The sequence below is a fragment of the Hippopotamus amphibius genome, chromosome 7, assembly GCF_030028045.1.
Source record: "Hippopotamus amphibius kiboko isolate mHipAmp2 chromosome 7, mHipAmp2.hap2, whole genome shotgun sequence".
In the NCBI taxonomy this organism is placed as follows: Eukaryota; Metazoa; Chordata; class Mammalia; order Artiodactyla; family Hippopotamidae; genus Hippopotamus; species Hippopotamus amphibius.
Genome location: NC_080192.1, coordinates 77,026,920 through 77,038,505, shown reverse-complemented (window position 1 = coordinate 77,038,505; position 11,586 = coordinate 77,026,920). Strand labels below are relative to the sequence as shown.

Sequence of the window (11,586 nt, the reverse complement as noted above, 5' to 3'; positions counted from 1 at the left end):
CTGTGCTTAGGAAAGAGACTGATCCAATGAGTCTATGAGAACAACATCTCGAAACTGGAGAAAGGGCACTGAATTGGAAATGATGTAAACTTTTTTTTTTTTTTTTTTTAATCAAAGCAAGTTTCTTTAGGAAACTTTCACGTTTTAAAATTAACCAGTTTCTCTTTCAAATCACCACAGGTGCTGTAGGATAAGAGTCACCACCATGCTGTCTGTTGTCCTGTTTGGGGGCCTTTTTGTCCTCATTGGTAAGTCATTGATTACCAATTTAGCAATTGTTTGCAAGGTGTCCATGAAAACATACAGCCCAGTCATGAATCAGAAAGAGCGATGATTACATGTCACGGCAGGGTGGGCTCTCCTGACCAGCCTGGACATGAATCAGATGCTTATTTCTATATTTAAGAGTGTCAAGCTTGCCAAGCAGGTGAAGGCGTTATCAGGGGGAGTTTATGGAACAGTGCTTTGGGAGGAAGACATATGAAGAGAAAACTGTCCACACCAGGCAGTAAACAAGAATTAAATGAGTGTAGATAGAAAAAAAAAATACTAGTCTGGGAAGAGTTTAGAAGAAAGAGTTCATATCTAGTCAGCATGTTGAGACCAAAAAGGCTTTTGGGGGAGACATGACAGTGGAAGAAGGCTTTGTGTTTTAGTAAGAGCGGAGCCTGCTAGATGGGAACAATAACTTTAGTAAAAGCACAGAGGCATAAACACATGACGAGTGTGTGAGATACACAAAGCCTGTCAGTGTGACTGGAACGGAGAGGAAGACTGGAAAGGCAGGCTGGTGAGATGGTAAGGGACCTTGAATAAGAAAAGATAAAAACTTCAGCCTAAAAAAAATGAAAGGCCATTGTAAACAATGTTCAAGCTGTCTTTATTAACAGAGCGATGATGAAGACGAAGTGTTTCCAAAATGTTTAATTCTAAGTTTGGAAAGGTGAGGGTACTGAAAAGTGATCATTTCCAGTGACTTATGGTCCGAGGCAGGGGAACACAGTTTAAAATTTTTACTCTTTCTTTAACTTGAGGTGGGAGCAAAGTTATAGAGCCGGTAGACTAATTATTGACTGCCACACTAGCTGTGTTTAACTGAAAGTTGACTGTAATTAAAAAGGGCCTGTGTGTTTATGATGCCAACACAAGTAGTATAAGGTCCACGGTCATACTCCAAGCACCTTAAAGCAGTGGTCCCCAAACTTCAGTATGCATAAGTGTCAGCTGGGAATCCTGGTTACAGTGCAGATTCTTTGGCCTTATACTCAAAGATTCTGGTTCAATGGGCTTAGTATGAGGAGCCCAGACCCGACCCAGAGATAATGCATGTTTAACAGGCATCCCAGACCACACTGATGCCTATGGCCTGTAGGCCATACATTGAACAAAGTAAAGGCTGCCTCCCCAGTAAAAGGAAACTGAACCTGTTCATATATGCATACTTACTCTAGATAATTTAGATAATTCTTTTATTTCTCATTCATTCATTTATCCAACCGTTTATCCATTCAGCAAGTATTTACTGAATTTCCACTTGGTGCCATGTATTATTCTAGGTGCTGAGGAGGATATGACAGAGAAAAAAATGTTCCAGTGAGAGGAATAGGCAGATTGAGAGACAGACAGACAGAGAGAGAGAGACAGAGAGACAGAGAGACAGAGAGAGAGAGGGAGAGAGGAGGAAGGGAGGGGGGAAGAAATACCAGGTAGTGATAAGTGATATAAATAAAATAAAATGAGGTGACAGAAGACAAAAAAATGAGGTATGAGTATGTTGCCTTTTTAATATAAGTAGACAAGAAAGTCTCTCCAATAAGGTAACTTAAAAAAACCCCACAACTTTGTTATACAAAGTTTAAAACAAACAAAATGGGGAAAGAATAGCATAATAAACTCCCGGGTACCCATCATCCAGCTTCTATGATTTTCAACAATTTGCCATTCCTGGTTCCTAATGACATTGATATGATTACTTATATATTATAACAGCTTCAAAATAACTGTGCTAATGAGACTAATATAGTTTAAGATTTCTTATGATTTTTTTATGTTCATAGGATATATTCCACTAGTGGTATATACAGTTGACCCTTGAACAATGCAGGAAATAAGAGATGCTGACCCTCTGCACAGTGGGAAATCTTCCTAGAACTTATCATCAGCCTTCCTTATCCTCGGTTCTGTAATCGCAGATTCAGCCAACGGGGCTCAGGTAGTACTACAGTACAGTATTTATTGGAAAATATCCAAGTGAACTGGTGCAGTTCAAACCCATGTTGTTCAAGGGTCAACTATACTTACATTAACATGTTTTAAAGTCATTTGAAATAGTCTTCTATTTGCTAATTAAGTTTTCAATTTAATATAGAGTTAGGTTTATTTGTTTTCATTTCTTAGGATGTCTCTTTTTCTATTTGATGTAATTTCTTTAACTATGTAAATATTTACAGGGCACCAAAATAGACTTCAAGAGATGAGGGGGAGGTCAGTTAGGAGGCTGTTACAGTAATCCAGATCAGCAATGATGCGGGTTTGGCCCATGGTGGTAGCAGAGGTGGTGAAGAGGTGGTCAGATTCAGGATATGTGCTTTCTGTCTGCACCCTCATCCCAAACCCCATGCTTCAATGTTACATGTGATCTGTGTCATGGGAATCTGTCCATTCATTCACTCATATGCATTTCCCACACACACTGTAGGCACAAGATACTAGATGAAGGGCCAAGGAGGGAGTCCATGTGATGGTCCTGCCCTCTGTCTTACATGGGAATCCACACAGCTTAGAGAAGTTAAGGGCTTTGCTGGTTTCTGCTGCTTCTATAATCTAGATTGGCTTTCTTAGCATCCCGAGTTTACTTGATAGTTTCACTGTCTGAATTTTTGGTTCACTTTTTAAATTCCTTTTTAGCCTATTTGTAGATGAAGAGAGAAGATTATGCCTGTACTTTTCTTTTGATGAGTTTCGCTTTTTAAAAAATTACATAGTTTTGAAGAGTTGTTCTTTAGAGTCGCTTTGTTTTCCTTTGAAGATAAATATTTAAAAGGAAGAGCTCCATTGGTTGTGTGCCTGATTCTAAGAGAGTCTCTTTATACTGTCAAGTTAATCAGAACTAGACCTATGGAGAATGGGTAAAATCCACCTCGGTAGTAAAAAACACCATTCACAACACTAAGTGAAACACCATAGGTTTTGCATCACATTTTTTAACAAATACAATTTTTTACAACAATAATTTGTGGTCTTAAGCTACAAGTCATCAATCCTAAGAATTATTAGAAGAAACTTTTCAACCTATAGGAAAGTTTTTTTCTCCTTTACTAAATAGAATTGGATAGAAACTCACTTCATAATGACAAAATAAAAAATAAGAATAGATTTAACTTAAATTTTTCTGGTAAGTTAAATTTTATTTCCAATTTTCTTAGTTAGAAACTCAACTTCACAGCAGCATAATTTGAAATGACTATTTTAAGTTAACGGTTCCCTTCTTTCTTATCTTCCTAAGCAAAGGCCATTATTAATTCAGATGTTTACATTCCTGGAAGCATTTGTGTCAGAAGTGTCTTAAAATTTCTCTCTAAGTTTTTCACTTAAAACTTTATTGGTGGGGGAGATTGGGATTGCCATATATACATTACTAATAAGAAAAAATATCAAATTGTACACTTAAAAAAAAAAACTCTATTGATGAGACTTCCCTGTTTGTCGAGTAGTTGAGACTCCAAGCTCCCAATGCAGGGGACCCCTGGTTCGATCCCTGGTCGGGGAACTAGATTCCACATGCTGCAACTAGGAGCCCGCATGCCACAACTAAAGAAAAAAAAAGATCTCGAGTGCTGCAGCTAAGATCTGGCTGACACAGCCAGATAAACAAATAAATCTTAAAAAAAAAAACAACTCAAAACTCTAGTGGCAATTTTCATCCTGATCAAGACTGCAGCAAATGTTTTTGATACCTATAAGAATTGTCATAATACTTTGCACAATGTTTAGAATTAAGTGCTGTATTAAATTTTTTTAAGGTTGGAGTGGGAAAGGGGAGTCTTCTGTTTTGTCTGGGGGGGTCATTCTGGGGGTCTTGCGGAGGACTAAGCCTATTGCTTTGCAGTTGTTTTAGTGATGTTCATGATAGCAAGTTGAGCAGTATTTTCTCGCAGGCTTCATGTGACTTATCATTCTGCCCCGCAGGCACTTCTAGGGGCTCACACTCCTTCACTCACTTGATGAACCCTCGCCTGTATCCCCGCCTGTACCATGGCTGCTACGGCGACATGATGACCATGGAGACCTCTGGTGCCGCCTGTGATATCACCACGTTGATTGCCTGTGGTGAGTGTAAAGCCGGGCAAGCATTTGGCTAGCCTCCTTTCATCATTTTCAGATTCTTTCTTAGGAAGCAGCTTAATTTCGAGAAGTTCATTATCATAGCAATAATATCAAAATTAAAAATGAGAGGAAAACAGAATCCCAACCCACCCAACAAACTGCTTCTTTTCATTTTCCCTTCATCCTTTCCAAACCTGGTCCGGATGTGGTTTTTTTCTACTTATTGAAATGATTGCTTAAATAGAACATCAAATTCTGGCTTTTTTTGTTTGTTGTTGTGTGTACTTCACATTACAGCATGAGCATTTTAAGCAAGACTCTCTGTACTTACTCTTTTGCATAATTCTGTTCTGAGGTCTTCTTCATGTTGTCTCAGTATTAGCACGTCAGCGCTAAAGCAACTACAAGGTCAATCTAATCCTACCTTCCCAATATACAGATCAGAGGCTCAGCAAGTAGGAGAGACTTCCCAAGGGTCCAGGGCTAGGTAGTGGCAGAACCAGTGTCAAACATAGGTTGGCTGACTTCTAGTCCAAGACTTTTCCCAATGTACCAAATGTGGCAGAAAACAGAAGAATAAGAAAGTGGAAGTGGTATCCATCTGGGGCTGAGGACCTTTCTGGGATTAGAGATCAAAAAATGTCCTAAAATGGTTGTCCCAAGCCTGTGGGCTGCAGTCAGGAGCTGAGGCTAACTTATTAAACTTTGGAAAAGGGTTCTCTTCTGGAGTGGAGGAAACAGTATATTTTCTATTGATGTAGGCATCCGCGGTTCTGAAATGTTTGCTGAGATGGATCTGAAGGCCTTGAAGTCTTACCAAATTCTGATCAAAGATGTTGGGCTGAGGTATTGCGTGGACCCCACTCTCATTGCAGCCATCATCTCCAGAGAAAGCCATGGTGGAACCGTCCTGCAAGACGGCTGGGACCACAAAGGACTTAAATTTGGTTTGATGCAGGTACTCAGCTAGAAACTTTCAATCAGCCCCACTTCATCCTTCCTGACAGATTATTTGCATTTATCCTAGGCTTCAAGGTGGTACTTGCATAATTTCCACTGGGATTTCTGTAACATGTCAAGATATACCAGTTATTGGATATCTTTTTTTAAAGTATCTTATGAGTTTTATAAGTACAATTTGCAATTAATACTATGCAATGTACTTAAATTGAGAAAAATCTCATAAAGGGCACTATTACAGGTATCCCCAGGAGGTTCATGAAATAGCAAATTTCATCCATGTAGTTCAAAACATTATAATGAAACCCTACTTGAACCAACTTGTTCCTTAGGCAAATTGGAGGAAGGGAACACAAATTATCGGGATATTTGCTTCCAGGCTTTATCCTATCTATCTATTATCTATCTATCTATCTATCTATCTATCTATCTATCTATCTATCTATCTATCATCTATCTATCTATCTATCATCTATCTATCTATCTATCTATCTATCTATCTATCTATCTATTTATCTAATCATCTATCTATCTACCTACGTATCTGTTTTTGGCCATACCATGAGGCTTGCAGGATCTTAGTTCCCCCACCAGGGATTGAACCCAGGCCCAGGCAGTGAAAGCACCAAGTCCCAATCACTGGACCACCAGGGAACTCCCCCAGGCTTTATTTTAAATTGTCTGAGAAACCCAAACTTCTAGCCTCATCAGTTAGAAAAAAAATTATTTTTGACTGCAAATAGCTAGACTTTGGGTGCTAATTAATTGTTTTGAAACAACTTTTTGTTTTTATATATATTTGAGTGCTTAACTAAAACTATGCCACATCCACTTCTCCCAAATCTTACTTTGTTTCTCTGACTCTCTCTTCTGTGAAAGAAAGGAGTTTTAGAATTGATTCTGTGGGAATGAAGAAAAGGGGCGAGGCCAGTGTCTATGACCTTGAACATAAGGAGGAGAAATCAGGACAGCAGAAAAATGTGTTTCTCCATCCAGGTGCTGACATTCTTACCTGAATTTTCTAGCTTGATAAAGAAATCCATCGTCCTGTTGGTAACTGGGACAGCAAAGAACACCTTTTGCAGGCTGTTGGGATTCTCACAGACGGAATTAAGGCAATCCAGAAAAAATTCCCCACGTGGAGTGTGGCTCAACACTTCAAAGGTAGGCTGGTGCTTTGTTTAGAAGAGCAGTGAGTGAGAGCCCAGAAGGCCGGGTGTACCCTGGGCCTCCCTGGGCCTATGCCCATCGGGTCAGCAGTGGGCCTGGGAGGAGCCCTAGTGCTCTCTGAAGCACTGAGTTCCTTGGAGTGGTCTTCCTTCCTGCCTTTCATTCCCCTTCTGCCAGATGTTGGGGTTCTTATTACATCTCTCAGTGGTTACTGAGCCATTGAATGATGCCTTGAGAGTTAGTGCAATTGTTCAAAAAATATGTTTGCCTTCCTCTGATGGGTTTTTTCCCCAGTGCAAGAAGCTGTTACACTTTCTGAATTGTTTGAACAAATTTTTACTCTGTGAGCATCCTCAGTGACACCAGGGCTTTAGGTACCATGATGCGCATAGGTGGAGATTCCTGCTAGGCTAGTCACAGACCCCCTCAGGTTCAGCATCTCCCAGACTGAATTAACTCACTAGCCTCCCACTATAAATTTGCTTTTTCTTCTGTATTTTCTGTTTCTGTGAAAGGCACCATAATATATCCAGTCATTCCAGCCAGAAAAACCAGATTGTTTTCTTAGGCTCTTTTGTTTCTTCTCCCTTCACATTCAACCACACCAATTCTTATTAAGTCTGCCTCCTATAGACCCATGGTATGTATATACCTCTCTCCTTCCACACTTTATGGCCTTAATTTCAAATAAACAGTTTATATTTTCTATTTCAAGGTCCTTGAAGGCAGGGATCAGGACCAGGGGTCTTTTTCTCTAGACATCTGAGCAGAGCACAATTATGTTAACCACACAAGTAACTATTGAAGACTAACCTCCTAGGGTGTAATACACATATGTACACACATGCAAATTGCACACATACGCCTGCAAAGGAATGAGTATATCTTGGGCATCATTGTGCCACACTGAGTGCTTAAAAAAAATTATTGAATGAATGAGTGAGTGAATAAATGAGTGAGTTATTAAATGACTGAGAGAATGTTACAAACATTTTTAGACTGAAGATTTGCTGGGGATCTAGTTTTGCCAGGCCTGCACTATATAAGAAGCAAGTATGACTTTTGCAGCAAGAAAAACAAAAGACTTTAGAAGAAGAGAGAGAGAAGGACAGCGATCTGGAATTTTCTCAGTGATACTGGAGGAAAGGGAAAGGGGAGGGGAGGGGAGGAAGGGGAAAGAGGACCTGGGACTGTCTGCTTTGGAAGATTTGCCTGGAGGGCTGACATCTTGGGAATGCTCATACCTTATTTCTGCTGAAAGTTAATCTGAACCTCTGGTTTCATTTCAGGTGGTCTCTCAGCCTTCAAGTCAGCAACTGAAGCCATTGCCACTCTCGCGGACATAGACAATGTCTTCGTCGATGATATTATAGCCCGAGCTAAATTCCATAAGAAACACAGCTTCTAGGCAAAGCTCCATGGGTGGGCCAGGTTGGCAGGTGCTCAAATGGCCCCTCTTTGAGGGTTTGATATGGTTGTGTTGTACCCAACACTGGCAAAGGAATGGTTGCACTGATGACAGAAAATTCATTTCCCACTTTTCTTCATGAAAAGAAGCACAAAAAAAAGGAAAATCCACCCAGTTCACATTATGGTTCCCATGAAATATGTATAGACATATGCATAATTATCGTGCAGTAAGTGTGAATATCATAGTAACTGACATATTCTTACTATATTCTTAAGAGTAAGTCTATATATTCCTGCAAGGCCTCGTTTTAGCCCATGATTTCTTTTCTTTTTTTGGCCACACTGCATAACATGTGGGATCTTAGTTCCCTGACCAGGGATCAAACCCATGCCCCCTGCAGTGGAAGCATGGAATCTTAACCACTGGACCACCAGGGAAGTCCTAGCCTATGATTTAAATGCCCACCTAACTCCCTGTCTTACCAGAATTGCTAACAAGAAGAGAGCCTGACCTGAGCCTTTGTCCTTTCCCCAGTATCTGCTCAAGCCACCAGGGCTTTGCTTGTGAGGAATGCCTGACTCACAACCCAACCTGGGAGACCATGGAGAACCCAGGGTGGAATTCTAGCTCCCTGGGCACCTGAGAGTGACTGTGGTGAAGCTGATGTCCCTCAAGGGATGTACCGTGTCCTGCAGGCCCACCCTACCTCCTGTATCTTCTTCCTCTTTTTTTTGCCAAAGATCCAGGGATTAGCTTCTTTTCCTCCCTTGTCAGTAGTTGCTGCCACACGCTCTTTCACAAGGTCCATTCTCCACAAAACATGGCTGAAGATAAGCATATAGGAGCTGAATTTGTTATGGTTCTTTAGGTGCCAGTAAAAGCAACCAATTCTGGAAATTTTAAGCAATAAAAGGAAATTACCAAAAGACTATCAAAAGGCTCACAGAGCCAATGAGAAGGTCAAGGTCAAGAAGAGTAACTGGGCAACTCTGAGGTCTGAGTAGCAGGAAGCAGTTGACCGTACTTTATAGTATCCCCACTGCGTGAATGAATTAGCACTCTCACTGCATAAATGAACTCCAGTGACCCTTTCTCCCATCCTTTCATCATTCTGCTTCACTTTTATAGTTCCAGGAGAGACTGATGGACTTATCTTGGCTCATATACTCACCTACAGGCTGGTTGCTTTGCTTTTTGGTCCTACCCAGATCACCCAAAATGGAGAAGAGACATTCCTCCAGAAAGAAACCTAATGCAGTTTGTGGCTTTTACTGTCATACTCAGGAGAAAACACGAATAATATGTTGGAATGTACAGCTCTCAAAGTCTCTGCCAATGTGGCCCCTGCTGGGCCTTTAGTTCCCTTCAGAGATGTTTGATAAATGTTTCTACACATCACTTCTTTTCCTGAGGAGGAATCAAAATCATACCCACCTACCTCTAAGCCCCCTTGAAGAAAGCAAAGTAAACCATTCTCTACTCAATGACTTCTCAACCCCACCTGAAGATTTGACCCAGGCAGAACTGGGATCCCTGTGTTTCACTGGGCGGAGCCAGTGGTCAGCTGGTGTGGCAGCCCCACAGCATGTGGGCCAGCATCTTTTATGATTGGTTGAGGACCCTGCTGTACCAGTTGTTAAATATTTTGATTATTATCTCTGCATGTGGGCAATCCATGACATTCTTTAGATGTTCACTTTGCTCAAGAATGATTTCTTCCATGGGGAAAGCCACAGGCATGTACTCCTAATTGCCAATTCCTTCAACATCACTACTAAAGCAATGAAGTACACCCAGGTAAGATAATTTCCAAGTAATGTGAAAAACAAGAAATAGTATGATGACTCATACTCTGAACCTATTCCTGCAGTATTCTTTTTATGACTGGGATACCAGATGTTCTAGAAGAGAGTCCATATTTAAGGTATCTTAATTTCGATCCCATAGAAACAGACCCTGAAACAAGTTCAGGTGTAGGTAGTTTATTTGAGACGTTCAAGGAATGCTGCTATGAAGTGGCTTAGGAATACAGGGAAGAGAAGACAGCCGATAAAACGTGTGTCATGAAGCCGGCTACCACAGTGGGCCCTGGAGCTCAGTCCTCCAAGCAAACGTCGAGGGATGGTACAAAACATACACTGCAGAATTATTACACCCCAGGCACAGGAGCTGGGGTATTTATACATCAACTTCTAAGAGCCATTGACTGGTGTATCGGGGGGGATCATGTTAATTCTTTGCTCCTCTGGTCTGCCATGCAAATAGGTGGCACACTTGTCAGCACTTCCAAAGAAAAGAGGCCATAGACACAAATGCAGATCCTGGTGGTTGAAAATCAACTGAGCATCCTGAAATGTCTAGGGATGTAGGAATGCCCCTGCATGGGTGTGGGGTGCAGAGCCTCCTTTCTCTCCACTCTCCAAAACACCTCTCTTCCCTCGCTCTAGCCTGATACCCCTTAATAACTTCACTCTTTTAAAAACAAATACCTGGAGCAGAGGCTGACCTCAGTCAAAGGAACACAAAGGAAGCCCTGGTCAATGAGGGAGAGAAAACACAAAGAACAAAACACAAATTGAGTCTCAAAGGAATTATCATGCCACGTGGACATTCTTGCTGTTTAGGTTCACTCGCTAGGTTCCTCAAAAAGGCTATGATGTTTACTTTTAATAAGAAGAAAGGTTAAAACTTGGATGAAGCTTTGAAAATGTGAAGGGCAGAAAGAGATGGGAGAGGCGTGGTTTCTGATTGGGCCTTTGAGGCTGAAGAGCCTGAATGCTTTATGAGGACCTGCAGACTCTGGATCCTGAGAAGATCTGCCCACACACAGAGTGACCAGAGGCTGGCTATGGGTGGTTTGCTCCTCGTTTCTTGTCCACTTGCTTGTCTTTCTTTGCTGCTTGTCTGGGGGTGAACTCCTACTTGGTTGACAAGCTCTAATTAAATAGCAGCAAAAAGTAGCAACCCCACTCCAGGGCTTGGTTTTGCTAAATCCACTTTGAAAGTATTCATCACTGAGGAAAAATAGCTTTTCTCATTTTTAAAGAATAAGTCACTGTAGGCTGTTTGCTGTAATTTGAAACTGGCAAAACAATATGGAGTGTTCTAGGAACCATGACTGTGAGCATCTTGTCTTATCTGATCGCCCCAAGTCAATGCCATGAAAAGCTATCAGTTTGGCTTCTCTATGTGGCTCCATTCCTAACCACATCCTCTCCTAGCCTGCCTAATTTTCTCTGCCACCATGTCCTTCTCTCACACCCATCGTCCTTCCCTCTGCAGGATCTATGCTCCTCCACCTGTTCCCCAGGTTGTCTGCCCCTTCTGAATTCCTGGGTCTACACCAACCTCTCCATTTGCTAAGGGTCTGCCATGGGCTTGGTGTCCCCTCCTGCTGCCTCCATTTCCCTCCATTTCTTCTGTCACTACTTCCTGTCTCTTTCCTGCAGTGGATTCTAAAATTAAGACAAAGATGTTTTACAAAGTGAACTCTCAGTCAAGGTATTGTTATGTGTTATTTCCAATTTAAATTAGAGCCAGAGAATCTAGATTAGCATTTTCTCAGGTAAAGAACAAAAATTCCTTATCACTTACATGTTTGAGGATTTTTTGGAGTTCTGCTCTAAAGAAAAGAGTCCCCTGCTCAGGTGTCCTTTGAGCTTTGTGCCCATGGATCTAAAATAAAGATGATGAGATAAAAAATTTGTTTCAATATGCGT

At 41.2% G+C, this 11,586-nt stretch overlaps 1 protein-coding gene across 1 annotated transcript; it reads left to right on the top strand.

The window, feature by feature from the left end:
• Nucleotides 1–205: 205 nt before the first annotated feature.
• Nucleotides 206–7,864, top strand: LYG2 (lysozyme g2). Its single transcript, XM_057740447.1, has 5 exons — nt 206–248; nt 4,189–4,329; nt 5,088–5,284; nt 6,312–6,450; nt 7,746–7,864. The coding sequence occupies exons 1-5, from the start codon at nt 206–208 to the stop codon at nt 7,862–7,864; spliced, it is 639 nt and encodes a 212-aa protein (XP_057596430.1).
• Nucleotides 7,865–11,586: the final 3,722 nt, after the last annotated feature.

Excerpts from the sequence above, each read along its gene's own strand:
- LYG2 (XM_057740447.1), top strand. The coding sequence starts at position 206 with ATGCTGTCTGTTGTCCTGTTTGGGGGCCTTTTTGTCCTCATTG. Across the intron at positions 249-4,188 it reads GGGCCTTTTTGTCCTCATTG|GCACTTCTAGGGGCTCACAC; the intron begins GTAAGTCATTGA and ends TCTGCCCCGCAG. Across the intron at positions 5,285-6,311 it reads TTAAATTTGGTTTGATGCAG|CTTGATAAAGAAATCCATCG; the intron begins GTACTCAGCTAG and ends TGAATTTTCTAG.